The sequence below is a fragment of the Ailuropoda melanoleuca genome, chromosome 1, assembly GCF_002007445.2.
Source record: "Ailuropoda melanoleuca isolate Jingjing chromosome 1, ASM200744v2, whole genome shotgun sequence".
Taxonomy (NCBI): Eukaryota; Metazoa; Chordata; class Mammalia; order Carnivora; family Ursidae; genus Ailuropoda; species Ailuropoda melanoleuca.
The window spans coordinates 204,877,029-204,901,221 of NC_048218.1; the positions used below are offsets into that span (position 1 = coordinate 204,877,029).

At 42.7% G+C, this 24,193-nt stretch overlaps 1 protein-coding gene across 1 annotated transcript in view; it reads left to right on the plus strand.

Moving 5' to 3' along the window:
* CNTNAP2 (contactin associated protein 2) overlaps positions 1-24,193 on the plus strand; it is a 1,777,718-nt gene that overhangs the window by 1,555,510 nt on the left and 198,015 nt on the right. The window contains exon 20 of the mRNA XM_034648877.1: positions 7,591-7,827. Coding sequence (XP_034504768.1) covers positions 7,591-7,827 — 237 coding nt within the window. The remainder of the gene's footprint in view (positions 1-7,590; positions 7,828-24,193) is intronic.

Below are 24,193 nucleotides of genomic sequence, written 5' to 3' on the forward strand. Positions count from 1 at the left end.
ACTGCTTTGGATGGTAAAGTTGCAGTTAAGCTTTTGCACCAAGGAAAAAAATATCATTTCAGTAATGGCATCAGAGAAGTGTCTCCTCTCTGTTGACCTCGAGATCGGTTTGAGCATCTGTATTCCTGGCTCTGAACAGCCATCCTTGTGGCTTCAGGGACAGGATTCTGCCAAGTGGTGAATGACTTAGCTCAGATATTAATCATTCTGTCAGCATTTTCCATTTTAAGTACAGCAATGCCTAGAAACATATTATATGTCAGAGAAGAGTCTCAGTGATGCAATCCCCAAAAATCAAGATGGCAGCTATAGTGAGAGTGCAGGCTTAATAGCCCGATAGCCTAGGAGGTAATTATGGCCAATGGCCACTTCTTGGCTGTGGGAAACTGGGCAAATCCACTCTCTTGGTCTGTTTCTTCACCTGTAAAGGGAAGATAATATAATAATTATCTCTGAGAGTTAGAACATGTAAAGTTTGGAACAATCCCTGGTAACAGCTAGGATTCAATTAATACTAGCTTTTGAAATAGCTAGTAATTGATTATGCTTGCCCTGCCACCATGGCATCCAGAATGAATTCAGACCTCCTAACGTCATGCCCATCCCAGAGCAATTCACACTGAGATGCATAGGAGTGTTCTGTGCTATCAGAAACCCAGTACCCCTCAGCCTCTATTTTGAAGTCTACTTCTAGTTTAAGTAGTTTGGACTCACAGATTCTGCATGTCCTTTGCTCTGAGGACGTAAGAAAATCCATGCAGTGATAATGAACTTTTAAAAAAATCTATTCTATTGAATGAAGTTATGAATGAGCACTCATGAGCATTATCTGAGAAAGCAATTCTCCAAACCCCAACTCTCTGAGTATGTAAAAGCTTTTTCATATATGCCCTGCAATACCTAGCTGACATAGGCATCCCTGATCAGTACTTGTCAGTCATTCAGCTGCACTGAATAATGTGATCCAACACCCTTTAAACTCCCTCCACTACTGAAAAATCGTTGTGTTTGCCCGCTCACCTGCACAGGCCAGGAATGGTCTGGGTGGGTCACCTGGACACAGATGAGTCACAGTTCTCTTTCCCACCAGTCTTTTATACCATCAGAGGCTTAGAGCTTTCATGCCAGCTCATAGCTCCCCAAATCCTGATACGGTCCCACACAGCAGACGAGAAAGAGAAAACACCTATCCTAATCCCATGCCTTCCAGGAAAATAATGCAATTAAAAGGGCATGGTCTCAGGGAGGCCCGGACCAGCCCACGCTCGATGTCAACCCTTCACTCACTATATTAGCCTGCTCAGGCTGCCATAACAAAATACCACCAAGGGAAGTCTACTTTGCACAGTCCTGGAAGCCAGAAGTCCATGATCAAGATGCCAGGGTTGGTTTCTCCTGAGGCCACGCTCCTAGCCTTGTAGACTGCTGCTTCTTGCTGTGAGCTCACACGGCCGTTTTTCTGTGTGCACACATCCCTGGGGTCTCTTCCTCTTCTTATGAAGAACACAAGTCCTATTACATTAGAGCCCACCCTCATGACTTCGTTTAACCTCAGTTACTTTAAAGTCCTTATATGTAGTCACGCTATATATAAGGGGGGGGTTAGTCTTCAACGTGGGAATTTGGGGGCAACACATGCGTTCCGTAACACTTATGATACCTCCGGGACACGAGTATACACAGCCGTATTTAATTTATTCCAAGTCTGTACTTCTGTAGAATTTTGTGGATAACAACTAATAGTAATAATGACGGGTTAACTGAGCATTACCGCAAAGAGATGTATTATCACCTATTACAAGGTCATATTGTTGTGCTAATTTCACACACAAGGAGACTGAGGCTTGAGGGAAGCTGGGAAGATCAAGCAGGCAGTGAGCAGCAAAGCCAATATACAGAAGTAGATCGTTGTGACCACCGCCCATGCTCTCCTCACCCCTGTTCGCGGCCTCTCGTGGGTCACGCTGCGCCTAGCACCATAGTGTACTGTTAGGACATTTGCACTCTCCTCTGCCTTAGCCCTGCCTTTCCCAGCACCTGGCACACTTGAACAGGTCAGTGGCTTTGCGTTTCTGAGCACCCTGCAGCAACTTCCCCTCTTAACTCCTCCCGCCTCCCCCATCTGCCTCCCCCACCTGCCTGCAGCTCCTCCTTGCCTCTTTATCCTGAAGCCTTCTTCCCAGGGATATGATCTTGGATACTCTTTCCGTCAGCCTTTCAGTGGGATCTATCCTATGACCGCCCCCACACCACTCCCACTCCTGATCCCACTTAACCCCGCCTGACTTCTTCTCAGAGTGGATATTACCTTCTAACACAGGATGGACTTCACCTGCTTATTGAGTTCATTATTAAATTCTCCCTTCCCCTCTGCAAGAATATAAGCTCTACACAGGCGAAGACTCTCTAAAAACCTCCTAAACATCTAGACGAGGCCTGGCTCATAACAGACATGAAATAATTATTGAATGGATACATTAGATTTCACATGTGTAAGTTTTGATGTGATTCCTTTCTGTGGTGAATGAGTGGTCAGTCTCTCTGGGCAAAGGTGCCCTGGAATTCCACTTAGCTCCTTAGAAAATGAGTAAGCTCTGAGTTTGAGGACACTGTATGTTTTAGGAGTCCTCTAGATCATTATTTTCACCTGTTTTGTTTAATGTAATACCTGATCCTTTTGCCCCAATCTTCTGTGCATTTGGTGGTTGTATTATTCATTATGGGTAGATACAGACTTGTCGTAATTAATCTTTAATTGCAATACTTGAAGAGCGTTTCCCATGAAAAATGATTTACAAATGAAACCCACATCTCACCCTGGATAATTTTCATGGGTCTGACTAATGTGTGTGAAGCCCTGCATGGCAGGGGGCTCTCTCCAATGACAGTGTGTTGATTTTTTAATTAACAAAGGTGAACTAGCATTTTTGCTTGCAGACCTACAATTTAAACTTAGGACATTTGTCACCAAGGACTTCTATAGAGCACATAAGTTGAGCTCAAGTAATTATCACCGGTTCTAGCGCATTAACATCTTTTGCATAACATAATGACCATTTTCAGGACAAAAGATTTTTCTTCACATCGACTAAATCAGTAAAAGTACTTTCCAGCTCACTGACCCATTTAATAAATCAGGGGCCATCTAAGTAAGAAAAGAGCATAATTTATTTAGTTTTCTTTTATAGAGAGAGAAATGAAACGCCATTCGCCTGCTTTATAAATTAAGAAAAGGGAATACAAAACTTTATTTAATGAATGCAACAACTAAAAACTAGACCACAGTCATATTTTATGGTCAATTAACAGAAGGAGGGGGGACGGGAGAGGTCAGGCAACTGTGCAAAGAAGTAGATTTAGGAGAAATTGAGAGTAATTTACTGAAATACAGAGATGGAGACACAGAAGCACAGAGGGAAAGGTTGTACATCATGAACCAGACTAATTTAAAGCTGGAAGGAACCGGAGACAGAATCTAGTTTAAACCCCTTTTATATGGATAGGAAAACCTGATGCTGAGGGAGATGAAGGGCCTTGAGGAAAGCCACACAACTAACCCCGAACAGCCACGAGTGCTGACAGGGAGAGATATACAGACCCAGAGGCAGGAAGGACTGATAGGTGTAGAGCCTCAGGAAGACCAAGACCAGAAAGAATCAAAGAGCCAGAAAAATCTACCCCCTCTATCCCCTTGTGGAATGAGGCCGATATACGTAAATAATGAAGTGCATACACATATCCGTTTGCCTTCATGATATAATAAAAATATGATCTAACCTCGATTTATTTGCTCTGCCAATTGGACCTTTTAAAATCTTCAGGTTTTTTTGTCTTATAAACATTTACTTAGTCTTTTAAAAATCTCTTCTTCAAACTCTCAACTATTAGTGAGACCCATTAAGTATAAGTTATTTTTAAATTAAAATACATTCCAGGGACACCTGGTGGCTCAGTCAGTTAAGCAGTTTCATGATCTCAGGGTCCTGGGGTCCAGCCTGCTCAGCGGGGAGTCTGCTTCTCCCTCTGCCTCTGCCCCTCCCCCTGCTATTGCCTGCACTCTCTCTCTCTCCTAAATAAATAAAATCTTAAAAAAATAAAATAAAATACATTCCAGATAGATTAAAGCTTACAATGTTAAGAGAAGTGAAATCATAAAAGTGCTAGAAGAAAATATAGTTGAGTAATGATATTATTTTGGGTTAGGTTTATTATATTATTTTTAGATTGGGCTTTATAAACTTAATACTACAGGCACAAATCATAGAAATAAGAAAGATGGATGTGACTACAAAAACAATCATAGAGAAACAGAAACACCATGTGTAAGTGAAAGACACAGACTGGAAGGATATCATTGCGAAATGTATAACAAAGAGCTAAAGCCCAAAATATTGTTACCATTCAATAAGAAATATATCCTCTCCTATTCCCCCCAAAAAAGCAAAGCACATGAAGAAACAAAAACTAAGAATGGGAAAAACGTAAAAATTATTCAATTCACAGTGTTTGAAGCCATGCAAATTAAAACAATAAACTCTTTTTTCTCTCTAGCCTATAAATTCAAAGGGTTTCTGCCTAGTATTCGAATTGGTGTGGAGAAGGTGGAAATCGCATACCCTACCAGTGAAATACAAATTGACAGATTCTTAGAGGAAAATGTATTTCAAATGCTTTAAAAATGTATATGCTTTTTGTCCAGCAATTGCACTTCTAAGATTTCATTCTAAGGAAATACTAAACAAGTGGCAAAGGTTTTCTACGAGGATATTTATTAGATTGTCCTGTAAAATGAAAATTGGACTAAGCTTAAAGGCCCAATGGTAATGGGATGGCAAGGAAGTTACAGAGCATTCACAGAACGGGAAGTTTTGCAGATATTAACCAAGATATTCTAGTTGTACATTTATTGCTTGGAAAGCGTTTTATGATAAATTGAGTGCAAAAAGCAGATTTCAAAACAGTGTGTATATCGTCATCCCATTTCTTCTTTTGTTTTATTTTTTACACATTTATATGTTCATAGATAAAAGTACAAAAAGCAGGGCACCTGGGTGGCTCCGTCAGTTAAACGTCCGCCTTTGGCTCAAGTCACGATCCTGGGGTGCTGGGGTGGAGCCCTAGGTCATTGGGCTCCTTGCCCAGTGGTGAGTCTGCTTCTCCCTTTCCCTCTGCCTGCTGCGCCCCCTGCTTGTACTCTCTCTCTCTCTGTCAAATAAATAAATAAAATCTTTTTTTAAAAAGTAGGAAATGCTGTTTGCTGAAAGTGAAAGTAGTTATATCTGCGTAGCATTAGAGATTCTCTTTCATTTTCAGTGTGTGTTTATTTCCACAGTGAAAAACTATTATATTTGTAATAGGGAAAAGGAGCGAGCGGGAGATATCTAAAAACAATGATTTAAAAATTTCAGCATATTTTGATAGGATATAATTGTCTTAATTGACTGATGACAAGAATGTGAAGGGCTGGGGGGTTATTGCACAAAAGGCCCTTTGGAAAGCCCTTATTGCAAGAGCAAAAGCCATAGGTGCTAAAATGATAGACGCCAAATTGAAATTTTAACACACAAAGAGTGACTACTGGATTGAAATTCTTCCAAATCATAGCAGAGGCCCAAATTCTCTTCAGCACAGAGGTGCATGAAGCTGAGCTGACGAGCAGATTGCGGAATGGGAAATCCTTCAAAGTGGTGGTTTTTAATAGCAGCTTCTGCCAGCTACTATCCCATAGCTTTGATCCAAAAGGGCATTGGACTTCCTTCAATTAATCCTCTATTCAATTATTTTATTTGATAATAAATACTAATCCCTGGAGAATCATCATTCAAACCTATGTACTACTCCACGAGAGAATGCAAGGCTGGGATTTATAAAGATAACAGAGCGAGTCACTTGCCATTTCACGGCTGAGGACTTACACACAGAAGCAAATGCATCCCCCTCGCGACTAAAGCCTTTGATCTGCCAGCCCCGTCTGATGAGTCTGCTCCATTGTGTGCTTTTCCTCCACGGCCCCAAATAAGTGATCAGAATCCATCCCCAGTAGCTGACAATCCTATTGACCGCTCCATTTTTAAAGACATCCAAACCTCTATCTCAGAAACATGGACAACGATGGGGGCTGACCCTGAAGTCCTTTTGTATTAAATGGTCAACACAGGACAGAGTTTAACGCCATACACTCGAAAATAAGAACTAACACAACTTTGCCACTTTGGAGCCATGACCCCTTGAGCTAACCTCGGAGCTTCCCTAAGCCTCAGCTTCCTCATCTGTACAATGGGGGTAATTACGATGATGCCTGCCTCGCCAGGCTGTTGTGAGAATCAGGTGAGTAACACTGAAGTAAGGTGCTTAGTGGGGTACCTACTACATAGCCCTCAGTAAAAACATAAAAACTTTTATTAACAGTATTTTTTTCTAAATCCCCAGCAGATATTTCTTTTAATAATTGTAATGACTACACATTTAATTTCCAGAAAAGTTTGTTACTCTAACATGCAAACATGTATATAGAATTCCTCGCTCTGTACCAGCTGCTTAAAAAAATCATAACCAAGGTTATTACAGACATAATTAAATTCACTTGTGATATAATGCTCCAATGAATCTTTCTGTGAAATTTGTTAGGAATATTTTAATATTTTCATGCTTGTGAACCTCTGTCTAACTCTGTAACTTAGAAAAACCACAGAGAACTTGCTCGTTGTGCTACATGTCTTGTGATGGCATTTAGACAAAAAGCAATAAAATCTACCCGACCTGGTAATCCATGTGGTGTGGCTGACTTCTGTGTAAAATTACCGATTCGAACTTCTGCCCACACCGGACAAGACGACCGGGAACCCTTCATGTGAACTTCAAAGCAAAGTATTTCCTAAGACAGGAACCGGGACGTACAGTAACATTTCAAATGGGTTTATGCCTTCCAACTAATTGACTTATTAACGATGTATATGTATTCATGTTTCTCTGCCTTTTTATATTTCTTTCAATAGATAATACTATGAAAGTGAATGCCATGGGATTAAAGAACAACAACAACAACAACAACAACAACNGAACCGGGACGTACAGTAACATTTCAAATGGGTTTATGCCTTCCAACTAATTGACTTATTAACGATGTATATTTATTCATGTTTCTCTGCCTTTTTATATTTCTTACAATAGATAATGTTATGAAAGTGAATGCCATGGGATTAAAGAACAACAACAACAAAAAAANACAACAAAACCCAACCTAGAGATTTCTATAAACTTCTTTAGGAAACCAGATTAGACTTCCAAAACAGCAGATATAATTTTTGTGGCTCTCCAAACCTTTTATTTCGGTAGCAAATGTATGGCTTCTCCAAAGACAGCCTCTTTTAATTAGATGTGATGGCCAAAGGGGGAAAAGCTTCGAGCTTTTCTGTTAAGCAGGGCCAGCTCGAAAGCGAGAGTGCTGGCTGCACCCTGAGGCCCCCTCGCCTGCCACCACGGGTCCAGGCGTGACGAACAGAGTCGACTCCGTNCACCCTGAGGCCCCCTCGCCTGCCACCACGGGTCCAGGCGTGACAAACTGAGCCCCGTGCCTTCTGTCGTTCGCAGGTGGTGCTGGGGGCCAGCAGGGCTTCTTGGGCTGCATCCGCTCCCTGAGGATGAACGGGGTGACGCTGGACCTGGAGGAGAGAGCGAAAGTCACGTCCGGGTTCAAATCCGGGTGCTCAGGCCACTGCACCAGCTACGGGGCCAACTGTGAGAACGGAGGCAAGTGTCTAGAGAAGTACCACGGCTACTCCTGTGACTGCTCGCACACGGCCTACGATGGCACATTCTGCAACAAGGGTAAGGCGGAGCCCGTTTCCATGGTGTTCTCGCACTTCTCTTTAAGCCCAGATCATCTATGCCGTGACTTTTCGGCTGTCCCCAGTGTGCACTATTCTGAGAGTAAGGTGTTCAGAATTCTTCTCCTACCTTAGGGGGAAAGTCTCCTGACTCATCGCCTGATCTCTGTCATTCACTAAGGTGAGAGAACCTCTGGGGGCGTGTGTGTGCAATTTCACCCAAATCCCAGCGGCCTGTGCACTGACTAGAACATCCCGCATCAAATAGCCACATCACACCTTGATGGTGAGTGACAAAAGTCAGTGGCCTCTGAAAGGGGACTCAGGCCTGACCCTCCCACTCAGGGAGGTCAGGAGGGGTCGGCGTGCTCCCAGACTGATGGATTGTTCCAGTGAATCAGTCAGGGCAGCCAGCAGTCCAGACAGGTACCCCACCCCTGGCTGCTGCCAAGAGACTGGGTTTGCGCTGGACTCACAGGGAAACCTGTCTGGCCAGTTCTCATCGCCATCATTATTGTCCTTACATGGGATGCCTCTAGGAGTGGTTCTCAGCCTTAGCCAAACAGCAGGCATAGTGCGTGAGATGCCACATCTCATCAGCCGGCTTAGAGCACCTGTTATTAGTGCATTATTTCAGGCTCGGGTGAGTCCTTGAATCTCTAATAAATTCTGCAGAGCCAATCAGCAGACTACAGGAGCCCAATGCATATGCATGTTGTCATTCAAAATACACCCTGTGATCCCCCACGTGACTGGAAGGAATGCATTCAACTGGTCTGGGGCTTCATTTCCCATAAGTAAACAAGAGGGATGGAACACGGCAGAGTGGGACTTTTCCTAAGCTACCACTAAAATGCATGTAAATCACTCTTCTCTCTCTAAATGAATGTATAGTATTTGGGTGAGGTTTCTTGTAAATGGTTGGTATATCTCTTAATAAGAAGCTTTACATGAGTAGCCTATTCATACTCTCATGAATACGTGGAGGGTGGTGTATGCTGGCATTTTTCACACAAGATGCCACGCAGGAGGAGGAATTGTTCCATAACGTTCTCTGTACATCCAGGCTACTGTCTGGCCGGGCTGCAGTATGAGCATACAAATGAGGTCAGGCAGGGTTTGAAGAATGAGCGCGAGACAACAGAGGTGGAAGGGGACACCATTGCTGAATAATACCGTACCACATTAACAGTGCTATTACAGGGAATTTTTCCGCTCGCAACAACATGGTTCCAGGATTTTCCTGTGGCACACAATGGGGCGGGTTTGCAGAACACATTAATTTTGCACTTGTAGAAATGACAGTCTCACAATTACCATTCATTGTGCGCGAAGCTAATTTAACACAGTCATTCCATTGCCAAAGAGATGTCTGAATGCAATCAAGTCAGTCCTAATGCCTGAGAGATTCCACTACAGAAAGTCCAATCTAAAGAAAATCATGATCCCCTTATTTTTGGAGAGTTGGGTTAAACATAGTGGCTCATACAAAGCTTCTGGGGGTTAACAGGCAATATTCACAAATAGAAAGGCAGAGGTGTATACCCTTCAGCTTAGCTAATGTTAGAGATAAAGTTAAATGAAGCTTGTGTGTTTTCCTTGACACTATTTCAAAAAGTTTACACAAAAGTCAAATATTCTCTAAATATCTGTTTGCTGGGATTTTACATTTGACTCAATCCATGGCTTTAGCAAAAATAAAATTAAAAACTGCAAAACATGTTGGGGAAGTATTTGCGGGCATCCTTCTGAGTCCACACAAGCGTCCTCTGGACTTGGGGAGAATGATGGTGGTTCTGATCGAAAGGAATCCCGAAGCTATCCAGGAAATCTTCCTCTGCAGGCTCTTTCCTGGACCAGGGATCTGCCCTGTGAGACCTCCAGCCACGTGTCCCCTCTGTTCTGGTTCTCACTCCTAGGAAGAGACCCTCCTAGGGTCTCCTGTGACCTCACCCTCGTTGTGGAGCTGCAGCCAAAAAACCCAGCCTCTAGAAAGAGCAGCCGCAGTCATCTGCCAAAGAACGAGTTCGTGGAAATCCTTTGCGGGCCATCCTTTGATAGTACAAGTCTGGGCTGTGCATGTGGAAAGTGCTCACAACATTTTGCTAAGTGAATGAGGCAGGTCCCGCTATACCAGGGACACCCTGATCACATGTTTACACAAAATCAGACACACACGCATGCGTGCACGCGCACACACACACACACACACAGGCGCGAGGAAAGCAAACTATGAGAAAACACACCAAAATATTGACTGCCATTATTTTTAGGGGAGGTAAAAACACCAGTATTTACTTTCATTTCTCTTTTGCTGTGTTTTCTACTCTTTATACAACAATGTATTACCTCTGACTTCCTCATTTGTTCCTCTTTTGGGGAAGAACAGTACTAAGAGGCAGAGTTCTTACCCCTGGCATTCAATGATCAACTGTCTCTGCTTAGAAAATCTCTGGTTATGAGCCAGAGATCCTGTGCCACCTGACCATATTCTCTGAAATGGAGCAGCGTCTCAGGTGAAAATTGCATAAAATTAAATTAGCCTCGAAAAATCCATCTCTCTGCATTTAACAGAGCTCAATTTTTCATCCTTCATGCAGACACTGGAGGAGGGATTGCCTTGTTGGGGCCAAGTTGTATGAAAATAAAAACCTTGAGACATTTGCGTCACACTCAGCCACATGCGAGGCGCATAGCAGGACAGGCAAGGACCCAATATAGCCCAAGAGGGCAAATCAGCCAAGGGTCTCCCCTGGTATTAGATCAATCAGGGGGATGGTGGCAAATGGCACACACGATCTAAATTCTCTGTTTCGCTCTCTCTCTCTCTCTTTCCTGCCCTCCCTCATTTCTTTCCCTTTCCCCTGTCTCTCTGTCCCCACCACCTCCATATCCATCTGTCTGTCTCCCTGACTCTCTCTCAGTCTCCCACCCCAACACCGCAGGAACACATGCTATCTCAACATCTATCTCTATCCCTATCCTTCCACACTCCCTACCTACTTTCCCTATTTCTCTCTCTCGAGTGGATATACGGTTGCGTTTGTAAATCAAATTACTATGTGCTGCCGCTTCATTAAGCTCGGGAGGACAGGGCTGGACTCAAGCAGGTCCCACCTGATGACTCTGTTTTGCTTCGTAGAGGATGCTCTTTTACTCACGATCCCCTGCCAGCAAACCTATATACACGAGAAACATCTTTCCGCCTTCTTCTAACCTCTCGTCAAGGAGGCTCCCAGAGCCTTTTTTCAAAGGAATCTATAAAGATTTGATGACCAGCTCAGGCATCAGGTCTCCCAGGGCTCCCTGCATATTAATAGACACGCTGGCTGGGGGAGTTCATGTTTTGCAAGGAACACAAGGGCAGCCTGGAAACCTCTGACCAGATCTGACAGCCAGTCACATCATCGGTCCGGAGAAGCGCTTGGTGGCCCATGTTCTCACAGAGTCCACGACCCAGCGGCCATTAACTCACCTGACACAGCTCCATTCCACTGCAGAATTCCCTGGCAGCCCATTGGCTGAAGCTGCAGAAGCCTCTAGAAATAGAGCAACACCGTGGCCTATGTGGAAGGCTCAGCTGTGGGTCTGGTGTGTCATGCCCAGGATTAGTGGGGACCTACACTGGGACCAAATGGCCAATTGCCTGGCCATGCCAAAGATAGTTTTCTTCGCTCATTAGGCCCATTTCTTCTTAGCCAGTCAAACCCCAAATCCCTGGAAAATGTTATGACCATGAACTTCATTTTTATTTCTAACCAGAAATTAGCAACATAATTAGAAGCAAACTCTTTCTGTACCTTCTCCATGTTTTTAAGCAAGAGGCAAAATCACAGATGTCGGGTGGCTACAACAATGTCTATGTTTAATTTTTGTAGTTAAGTGCCATAGTGATTAAATAGTGTCCACCTCCCCCCAAGTTCATGTCCACCCAGAACCTTAGAACGTGTCCTTGTTTGGAAACACAGTCTTTGCAGATGTAATTAAGGTGAGTTCGTACTGGATTGGGGCGGTCCTAAATCCAATGAGAGTATCCTTAGGAGGAGAGGCTAGGACACAGAAGGACACACAGTCCTACCAGGAGAAGGCCACATGAAGACAGAGGCAGAGACGGAAGTGGTGCAGCCACAAGCCAAGGGATGCCTGGGCCACCAGAAGCTGGAAGGAGCCAGGAGCACCCCCCCCCAAGCCCTCAGAAGAAGTATAGTCCTGATAACACCTTAATTTTCAACTTCCACCCCAAAATTATAAGAGAATAAATTTCTCTTCTTTGAAGCCACCCAATTTATGGTACTTTGCAGGGGTGGCCACTGAAAACTAATGCAATCGCAAGTAAACATGTTCAGTGCTTCTTAATTCCTGCATGTTAACAGTAAAGACAGCTGACATTCACCAAGAACTTAGCCTTGTCGGACAGCGTGCTGAGCTCTGTGATTGTGTTATTGCCACCTAATATGACAACCCTATGAGGTGCGTACTGTTATTATCATCCCCATTTCACAGAGAAGGAAATTGAGACATAGAATGGGTGCAGCAACTTGGCCAGTATGCACACACCAGCAGAGCAGAGGACCGGGATTTGTGTGCAGGCAGTTTGACTGAAAGCTCACGTTCTTCCCCACCATGTAGAACTGTTTCTCGCCAAGGCTGGGTCCTTCATGTGGGCGAACATAAAATTGGAAACAGAACCCCTGGTCTTAAAGCTTGTTAGTTACTGCGATCCGGTAAAAAAGCTGAATTTTATTGGATACAGAACAAGTCACAGCATTTATTTTTGGGGTACAGAATCTGAACAAAGTCTCTCCCTCTCTTTTTTTTGGAGGGATGGGAACATCGAGGTGTAAGCTGTATTTATTTATTAATTCATTTCTTTAACAAACATTCAGGGAATACCTAATGTGCCTGAAAGCCTTGAGTGTGTAGTTGAGCCTGACTGTACTGAAATTTTCAAAACATTCCAGTGGTTTATTGCTACACGATCAGGGAAATCTACAGTATATGAAAGGAGTAGATGTGAATTAGCTGTCACCCAGGCTGCTGCAAACACTTCTTCATTATGATCCCTTCACTGCACCAAGTTTAGCAAGAACTTATCATCAAGAGGCACAAAAATATCCCCTAATTCACTTGTCTGCACTTTTTTTCCTGTAAAAATGCTTATGTTCATCTGCCAACCCAGAATTGCAGTTGAAAAAATACATATCTTTAAATAGTCCAAAGCCGTTTTCTGAGTTTAGGGAGTTCTGTTTCCTTATCAAACGTTCATTTGTTTGTTGCCCAGATAAAGGCCAAAATTAAAGGGAACAAGGTCCCAGGACTGCAGAGCCACTGAGCGGTGGACAGATGGCACCAGCATCGTTGAAATCGCTGGAGCACGCACTGCCTCGCTCTGGTCTAGGGAGGTCTCCTACTCGCCTACCAGTCTCCTGACACTGACTCACATTTGACGATCTGTATTATTAATGCGGTAGAAGAAAATGGATAATGGACTTGAAAGTGGGTTTGAATCCAGCTTCCTCACTGCCGGGCTCTGTAATCTTGAGCAAATTGTTTAACTCCACTTGGCCTCATCTTCAGAACTATATAATACCCACTTATTTTTTTTTTAAGATTTATTTATTTATTAGAGAGAGAGAGAGCACGTGAGTCGAGGTAGGGGCCGAGGGAGAGAGAGAGAATCTCAAGAAGACTCCCCACTGAACGTGGAGCCCGACACAAGGCTCAGTCTCACAACCCTGAGACTGTAACCTGAACCGAAATCAGAAGTCGGACGCTCAACCAGCTGAGCCACCCAGGCACCTCCGTAGCACCCACTTCTTAATTCCACCATGAGAATCACATTTTTTGTTGATGTTTTTGTTTTGATTTTAAATCATGTCGTTCTTTAATCCTTCCCTAGAAGCTTCAAATATCAGATGCCGAACCGGCACCATTTCAATGACCTCTGAGTACTGGGTTGCCTCTGTGTTACTTCGGGAACAATGGCAGTGTCATAAAATGCCAGTTCTCCTTAATTGTGGTCACAGTAATAGTATTCTGAAGGTGAAAATGTAGTGCCCAACACCTAAACCCTGATGGGTTGAGGAATATGCAGAGACTCTGGAAGGTGGAGTTGGCAGCAACCCTCTCTGCATCCCCGGGTTCGTGCCTGGTGGTGCAGTTCCTGATGCACATTACCCATGCCTGTCAAGAGCCAGCATGGGTCACCTCAGCGACGGCTGCATCCCCTCCTAATACAAAGCCCATCCATAACGAGGGGAGCGTGAAAAGAGCTGAGGACTCCGTTTTGCTGGAGACCTCAGACACAAGTCCAAGGCAGACCTTAGAGGAGAGGGAGTCTCTATCATGCCTCCGCCGGGAGGGTTCCGTGGAGGGTCAGAGTAGGTGGCTTTGCCCAGAGCGCTGTGAAGATGGCACAAATCCTGCATCTCCCTGACTCAGGGCATGGCTCAGCGAGGAGAGGAAATCCATGGCTCGACTTTGTAGAGCAGATTGGAAGACTGGGGGAGGGGAGGGGAATTAATTAATAAAAAAATATTATAAACAAGTGGGGGAAGAAAAAGAAGAAAGATCTTGGAATTATGCACCCTGGAATTTCATCCCTGTGTGGAACTGGGGTAAACTGTTGGCGACAATGCCCATTTTTTCTCAGGCCTACCCACCTGGTCTTACGCCCAGCCTGCAGGAGAGTTTCGAACCAGCACAGAGAGATGACTTTCACAGACTTCTTTCCCATTTCCAGTTTGAACAGGAGGCTTTGTAGGTTTGGATGAAGGCCCAAAGGTACAAGAATAGAATTCTTTTTCCTTTTCCTCTTAACGTGTTATTCAAGAAAGGAAAGTATCCCTTCTCTATATTTATGTTTCTTAAAACTTCAAACCTCAAGATGCAACTTAAAAATATCATAGAAACATATGAAGATAATCTTCTTAAATATTTTAGGGGGAAAAAAGAAAGAAAAAGTTAGAAAATACTTATGGGCAAAAGCTCAAAGTACTTAGGGATCAAAGAAAATGCTTTGGACTTGATTCCAAAAGGCCAAAACTACAGAGATAGCTGACGCATCACTATAGAATTTCTGGTGATAAAGTAACATTCCCCTTGGCCTGAGGATCTTTATGGGGTCCCGGGTATAAAGAAAACCTGGTCAATTAACTTCCCCAGAAGAAAGGATTTAAAAATTCAGTGGGTAAAGCAAGCCCTTTCTAAAACATGAAACATTATAGAGAACATAGTTTTGGGGTGTGTTTTTTTTCTTTTAATTCCAGTATAGTTAACTTACAGTGTTACATCAGTTTCAGGTGTACAATATAGTGATTCAATTCTATATATTACTCAGTGCTCATGAAGATATGTGTACTCTTAATCCCTATCATCTGTTTACTCATCTCCCACCCCCGCCCCTGGCAACCTGCTGTTCTCTACAGTTAAGAGTCTGTTTTTTCGTTTGTCTCTTTTTTTCCCCTTTGTTTTCTTTCTTAAATTCCACATACGAGTGAAGACATATGGTATTTGTCTTTCTCTAAAAGAGTAACTTCACTTAGCATAATACTCTCTAGCTCCATCCATGTCGTTGCAAATGGCAAGGTTTCATTTTTTTATAGATGAATAATAGTACATGACACACACACACACACACAAGCACACACACACGTATATACCACATCTTCTTTGTCCACTCATCTATCGGAGGACACTTGGGCTGCTCCATCATTTAGCTATTGTAAATAATGCTGCAATAAACTCAGGGATGTATATATCCTTTTGAATTAGTATTTTCATATTCTTTGGGCAAATACCCAATAGTGCAATTACTGGATCATAGGGTAGTTCCATTTTCAGGTTTTTGAGGAACCTCCATGCTGTTTTCCCAGTGGCTGCACCAGCTTGCATTCCCACCAGCAGTGCTCGAGGCTTCCTTTTTCTCTACATCCTCACCAACACTTGTTGTTTCTTGAGTTCTTGATTTTAGCCATTCTGACAGGTTCAAGGTTTTGAACTGTGGTTTTGATTTGCATTTCCCTGATGATCTTACACCATACACAAAAATAAATTTGAAATGGATTAAGGACCTAAAAGTGAGTCCTAAAACCATAAAAATCCTAGAGGAGAGCATCTGCAGTCATTTCTCTAGCATCGGCCTTAACAACATTTTTGTAGATCTGTCTCCTGAGGCAAGGGAAACAAAAGCAAAAATAAACTGCTGAGACCACATCAAAATAAAAAGCTCCTGCATGGCAAAGGAAACAGCCAACAAAATTAACCCATGGAATGGGAGTAGATATTTGCAAATGACATGTCCAATAAAGGGTTAGTATCTGAAATACATAAAAAACATATACAACTCAATGCCAAAAAACCAAATAATCTAATTTAAAAATGGGCAGAAGACACGAACAGACATTTCGCCAAAGAAGACTTACAGATGGCCAACAGACACAGGAGAACACAGTGTTTGGACTTTGCTTTAGGTATAGGATGAACAACATTGTTTTCAAATTTGTGCCATTTTCTAAAACGACCAGGTTTGGGACCTTTGTGGATACAACCGATTTTTCTGTGTGTTGTGGAACGCTTCCATTCCCCATTCTTCAGCAATGATCAGAATTTTGTGAAGGATGATGTGAAGTTTACAAAACTATCACTTCCTACTTATTAGCTGCACGCTTTCAGCTGAAACTCTATACATTTCTTTCATGAATCTAAAAGGAACCAGTCTAATGATTTGTTCACAGGGTTTTGCTTTTATTTTTTTTTAAAGATTTTATTTATTTATTCGACAGAGATAGAGACAGCCAGAGAGACAGGGAACACAAGCAGGGGGAGTGGGAGAGGAAGAAGCAGGCTCATAGCTGAAGAGCCTGATGTGGGGCTCGATTCCAGAACGCCGGGATCACGCCCTTAGCCGAAGGCAGACACTTAACTGCTGTGCCACCCAGGAGGGTTTTGCTTTTAAATCACTTACATTTTCAGCTCTCCTACAAGCGTGTCCATTCACAAACGTCCATATTTTCCGAGACCTGACTACAATACACAGAGAAAGCAAGACAGAAAGTGCTCAGTGAAACCTATATATGGAACCAACCCACTCTGAAGGTTCTAATGGTAAAGCCACTTTTCAGGTCCCATCAGCATGGCTGATCATAGTGGATGATGCCTAATTTGGGGGGCAGAAGTTTGATTAGGGGAGAAGACTCTTTAAAAAACATTTGTCATGAATGAATCCCGAGTCTGAGAATTCAAGAAGCCCTGTGAGCCTCAAGCGTGACAAAAATAAAAGCCACTTAAGGATATATTATGAAAACCTAAAGAATTCTAAAACATTTAAAACAGCATTTTAAAAACATACCAATTAAAAAGTTTGTCTCTGAAATAATATGACTGACATAAGAAATATTTATTTGCTTTTAATATTACAAAATTTGATTGGACAAAATATTTTAGGATTCAGATCATTTTAACTCTTTCAGTTTATGCTCCACCAGCCAATAACATTTTGTGAGGTTTTGCCTTCTTTAGTTTTTAATTCATTTATTAATTAATTTAATAATATATCTTCAGTGGCTTTTATTTTTTTGTCATGCTTGAGGTTCATTTAATTAGTAAGACTAGGGAACTTCAAAAATGAGCCAACACCTCACCAACAAAGATATACAGATGGCGAATAAAATACCCGAAAAGGCGCTCCACATCACGCGTCCTCAGGGAAATCCACGTAGAAACAACGAGATACCTCTGCACGTTTAGTAGAATGGCCCAAATCCAGAATCCTGACACCACCAAATGCTGGTGGGAATGAGGAACAACAGGCATTCTCATTCGTTGCCAGTGGGAATGCAAAATGGTGCGGTCGCTTTGGAAGACTGTCTGGTGTTTTCTTAGAAAACTAAACATACTTTTACCATAAGATGCCCCAGTCATGCTCCTAGGAATTGAAGGAAGGAATTGAAAACTTAATGTTCACACAAAAACCTGCACGTGGGTGTTTCTAGCACCTTGATTCATAAATGCCGAAACTCGGAAGCAACCAAGATGTCCTTCAGTAGGTAAATGGACACATAAATTGGCCCATCCAGACAACGGAATATTATTCAGCATTAAAAAGAAATAACTTATCAAGCCGTGAAAAGACATAGAAGAAACTTAAAGGCATATTCCAAAGTGGAAAAAAAAAAACAGTCTGAAAACGCTGCATACTGTATGACTCCTACTACATGACATTTTAGAAAAGAGAAAACTATGGAGACAGTACAAAGATCAGTGGTTGCTGGGGATTGGGGGGAAGGAAGAAAAACGATGGCTAGCTGGAGCACAGTGAATTTTTAGAGCAGCAAAATACCCTTCATGATACATAATGGTGGATACATGTCATTATATATTTGCCCGAACCCAGAAGATGTATAAGACAATAGTGAACTCCAGTGTCGACTGTGGACTTTGGGTGATAAGGATGTGTCGGCATTGGCTCACTGATTGTAACAAATGTACCACTCTGGTGGGGGATGGTAATAGCGGGGAAGGCTAGATGTGTGTGGGTATGCAGGTGGTATATGGGAATTTCTATACCTTTTCCTCAATGTCGCTGTGAACCTAAAACTGCTCTTTTAAAAAAAAAGACTTTAAAAAAAGAGAGTAGGAAATTTTTTCCATTTTCCAAAATTGTGTTCTCATCCTCTCAGCTTTTTCCCTCATCTCCACTTCCCAAGAGTTGCATATGTGTCTAATGATAAGCCCCCTTTCTGTATTTCTATTTTAAATATACCCCTTTAAAGAGACCACTGCAAAGATAGATCAGCAAGTTGATGTGTAGATAACACTTCATCCCTGCTCTTTTGTGAAGGGAGGGGGGGCTTCTAAGAATTCTAACTTCGATACTCCCATATTTTATTTTAATATTCTAAAGTTCACACTTGACTACTGCAAATTTGCTTCCTTTCAACATTGTACAAATGATTTACCATTTTCCACACCCAGAACCAATTTTACTTCCTGTGTTACTCCCTAAGGAGAAGGTCAAGTGCAGTTTACAGTGGGATCCCCATTAGGGCCCTTTATGAATCACTCTGTCTGCCACCCTCAGGGCCCCACAGTATTCTTTCAAATCCTTTGCTTCGTTCCGCCCTATTCACACAACCAACACTATTCTAAGCTAATTTTGTTCTCTAAAAAAAGGAATCTGTACTGCTTAAAAATTTTTTCCCAAAGAGAGAAAACAAACATTATTTATGACAGTGGAGCAAGAATACCTTGAATCCAGTTTCAACATGATTGAAAACAAATTGGACAGTCCTACCACTCTCCTGGCATTCAGTTTCTTGTAAGTTGCATTAATTATATAAAGTGGATTATTCACAGGCTTGTGAGGATCGAATGTATCCGTGTATGTAAAAGTACTTTGAAAAGCACTGATATTATGAAAATGCAAATTGTTATTGAGGTGATTAATCACTACGTCAGAGGTCCTGGAGTTAAGGGTCTCTTTAGCAAGAGGCCTGGCAGGTGTGGCGGGTTGCCATTCAAAAGCCACCGGAAAGCCCTGCACAGGACCTTGCTGTCCACATCAGTGGTATCACAGGACTGACGGCAGAGAGCTCTGCCTTCCAGCAGAGAGCTCTGCCTTCCACCTGTTTACAGTAACGCTCGCCTCTGGCTCTGCACGGCTGTGACACGCATTATCTGGAAGCTCAGAGATGACACAGAGCAGCGGACTTTAGACTCAGAGTCACGCCCTTCCACGGCCTGCATTCACAGTCGGGCACTGGAGGCCGGGACCCTGGTTAAATTCCTGTCTGTTTCATAGACTTGTCAGGAATCCTTTGGCCTGGAACATCATTAAAGCAGCGAGCACACTTGAGATTAAATAAGAATGGATTCTGAAGCCACCTCTTGGGGTTATTATTGAGGTCTTTGGAGAAGAATATTGGTTCCTTGAATCCTTACAGAATGTCAAAAAATAAAAAGTGACTGCTGTATTCTAGAAACCCCATCTAAAATTTTCCCCTTATCTCCAGTGATTAACAGTCTCTCTGCCCCTCTGCCCCCTCATTAAGGATGACAGCTCCAGTCCAGATGATGAATCCAGGTATTTCTCATGTTTAATCAAATGTAACCTAAATATTTGCACAAATTCATTGCCAGCCACTTCCTCGTTTTCAGAATCAGAGATTAGTGAGGTTGTAAGTAAAATGCTTTCTAAACCTTTCCCATTGAGGTAATCTAGTTTAAATCCCTTTTAAATGGGTCTATGTTGGTCTGTTGGCTTTTATAATTCCTTATAATGGAATCTTGTTAATTCAGTTAAAAATATAAGTTAAGGGGCGCCTGGGTGGCACAGCGGTTAAGCGTCTGCCTTCGGCTCAGGGCGTGATCCCAGCGTTATGGGATCGAGCCCCACATCAGGCTCCTCCACTGTGAGCCTGCTTCTTCCTCTCCCACTCCCCCTGCTTGTGTTCCCTCTCTCGCTGGCTGTCTCTATCTCTGTCAAATAAATAAATAAAATCTTTAAAAAAAATATGTATATAAGTTAAGCTATGTGAATCAACTTAAAACAGTGGACTGAGTTATAAATTTCAAACACACTGATAGTCCCCCTTTTCCCACTGAATAAGCAAAAACGTTACCTTCTTTGACTTTGTACAGTGTCCTACTGAATCATAAGCCACATGTGGTTATTACAGATCTCTATAACATCTTTAAAAATATCGAGGACTATTTCAAAAAGTTTTATTTCTATTGCCATAATGAATTTATCATTATTCAGACTTTCAGCTTTTGCCCTAACATTCAAATGTCATTGGGTAACTTATTTCAACACTTTCTTCAATTACTCACAAATTGTTAAGAGTTCGTGAAGCTCTTTTTGTCACAAAATCAAAGTATCTCATGGTTCGAGAGGCTATTACATTCTATTCAACTGACATTTATTGGACACCTCGTTTTATGTCAGACACTAAACTTAGCATGTTCCCGTATCTCACCTTCTTTAATCATCACAGCAATTTTAAGATGTAGGTGTTAGCACTCCTGTTTTTGAAAATGAAAAAGCTAAGGCTTCAGAAATCAAGTTTATTATCTATAGTCACATGGCTGGTAAATGACAAATTGGGATAGGAAGTGGAGAGGCCTGACTCCATATACACCAACAGAGTATCTTCTTTATAACACCCTCACGGGATGGAAGCCAAACTGCGCTTGACAGGACTCAGGACCATGTGATCAGCTCCCTCCACACTTGGACACTTCTGACAACTGGAAAGATTTCCCTCCTCCTGCACCATCATCGCTACTAAATATGGGAAGTATCTCTATGAAGACACACTGGATGTCAGACTTGGGGTTCAAATCCCTATGCCTTTACAGACTCAGGAACAGGGGCACCTGGGTGGCTCAGTCGGTTAAGTGTCTGCCTTCGGCTCAGGTCATGATCCAGGAGTCCCAGGATCAAGCCCCGCGCATCGGGCTCCCTGCTGAGCGGTGAGTCTGCTTGTCCCTCTCCTCCCTCTGCCCCTCCCCACTGTTCACTCTCTCTCTCTCCCCCGCCCAAATAAATAAATAAAATCTTAAAAAAAAGAACTCCAGTACATCCGTGCACCTTCAGAACACCCAACTCCAAGGAGACGAGTAAGAGCACCTAACCTGAAGCTCGACATGGAAGAGGTGTTTAACAGCTGCTAGACTCCACACCCTACTCTTTCCTTTACTGAAGCCTTCATGCTATGCTCAGGGGGAAGGATGACTGGCCCACTTTGTAGTTACCGTTCTCCCAACACCCCAGAAAGCCTTAAAATAATCACGACTCTAAATAATACAAAGTTTACAAAATAATACTTTTTATCTTTTCTCACATATTAGCTCCATGACTCAGCTGAAACTCTATACACTTCTTTTCTTCCATGAATCTAAAAAGAACCAGTCTCATAAATTGGCTTTTAAATGTCTCACATTTTCGGCTCCCCTGCAAGCAGGTCTATACACCAACGTCCACACCGCTCTTGACTGTTTCAGCGTGTCTACGGGACACACTTCCCTTAGTCGTCGTCCTGTAAAAATGGCAAGTTAGTGAGTTCCGTGGAGAGTAGTGAAGACATCCTGCCCAATTTGTCTTTCTCTCTCTATCATAGCAACCTGATAGCTGAGCGAAGGCCTAAGGCCCAAAAGTTCTGAATAATTTTTCCTCCTTTCTTTGTCTCATTTCCTGGAGCTTCCTCTCTGTGGCTGATGGAGAAAACACACACACACGCATGCACTCACACACCCACACATATACATGTACACACACATACACACATCTGTATGAACACATGCACACAGCACAGAAAAACAGGGCCACCAGAGTTGGACTGGATCTATTTCCAACCACAAGCCTCAGATAACAAGGTATTCCTTTGTATTTTTTAGGGCACCATCCACATACCGTATCCATGATTTTGTGTTAATGGTGGAGAATACCTTTCTCTCCAAATATATATAAAGTGAGGAATGAAACAAGGGGCACGGAGAGTCTGACCAAAGAAATTCTTCTGACATGAGAGGCCACCCCAGATTGCCTTGTAACAAAGAAGGTGATTTGCAGGGTAAATACAGGGCATGCCCTGTGAGTGTTCTCATTGATGAAATTCATGCTTTGAATTACTGATTGGTGGCCGCCGAAGGATTGCAATATGTCCATCCTCGTCTGGAGACAGCACTGTAGGTAACGCATCTCTGGCCACTGAAATTCCACATTCCACACAGGACGTGGAAATTACCAAAATAAATCTCTGGGTCCGTTTTTGTAAGGAGATGTGAGTAAACAGGCGTTGCCAGCTACAGCTGTCTCTCACATCGTTGCTCCTGCTACAGAGAGAAGTCCAGGCCACAGCGCTGAGCTTTTGGCCTTGGTGCAGCCCCAGAGCCTTCGTTCTCACTACACAGTAATGCTCTGATCACCGCATGAGCTTCCCTTTCTCTGGCCAAGAATAGTGTAAAAATTATAACACATATAAAATATTTATCCTCTAGAAAAGAGTAAAAGGATCCGCAGGCCAGGACACAACTGGCAAGCATTCCAGAATGCAGCATGCTTGTCTTAGTCCATTCAGGCTGCTGTAACAAAATACCACAGACAGTTGGTTTATAAATGACAGAAATGTGTTTCTCATAGTTCTGGAGGCTGGCAGGCCCAGACGAGGGAGGCAGCATTGTCAGGTGAGCCTGCTCTTGTGGGCCACAGACTTCTCAGTGTGTCCTCACTTGGCAGAAGGGGCTAGGGAGGTCTTGCCGGTCTCCTTTATGCAGACTTATAAAAGAGACGTCACTAATCCTATCGTTGGGGTCTCCACCCTCATGGCCTAATTTCCACCTTCTAACTATCACTTTGGGTGTCAGGATTCCAACGTATGAATTTGGGAGTGGGTACAAACATTCAGACCCTAGTGGTAGGTATTCCCTTCCATAATAACAAATGGTACAAGTAAATATCTGCCCACTGCCCAGTCTGTCTCCTTCGGAACACTGACCTTTTCGCCACCAGCACACGCGCACATGCAAGAGCTACCAAATTTACTCACTACCATTGCAATGGAGGGAGTTATTTTTAATTAAACTTTTAAAGCATCTGTCAGTTCAGAAGGAAGACACTATGGAAAAATAGGAATAACTTAAGGAATGAACAAGAAGACCAGCCACTCTCCATCCAAAAGGATTTTCTTTGAACTTTTCCATTTTCTTTCCTGTGGCCTGGTAGTCAGCTAATGAGAGCATCATTTGAATGAGCAGGAGTGGGTCTGGAAGGAGGGTGAGCCCCTGAATGTGGGCTGGGTCGTTGAGGTTGAGTTCTCATGGAACCAGGCGTAATTTAGGAGCGAGGAAGGCATTGGACACACTCTTGGAAGGCAGTTACAGTGAATTCTGGGAGGACAGAGTTGAGGAACTTCAGAAGAGTCTGGAAGGGACGTGCTAGGAAGAGGAAGCAGTCAAAAATGGCCCCCCTTTTTTCATGCTCTTGCCTGAGGCCAGCCTTGCTCCTTCTGGCAGTTTCCCTTGCTACTAAGATTCCGAATTCAGGCTAGTACTATAATTTAGTTACATTACCGACTAAATAATCTTTAGTTATTGATCCATGGTAGAATATTGTACTATAGGAAAATGAATTCCAAGTTCCTAAAATCAATTTATATTATTATAATATACTATGTATCATTATGAACATAGTATTAGCATATACAGCATAAACATTTTTCCTGGAAACCACTGGTCTTCATTCCCATCATTTAAAAAGACTACTTAATATTCCATTCAGTAGGTTTACCAAAATTTATTTAACCTAAGTATCTCACAATAGGGAAATGGCAATTTCTATTTCTGCTCTTGAAACGGTTTCCAATTTT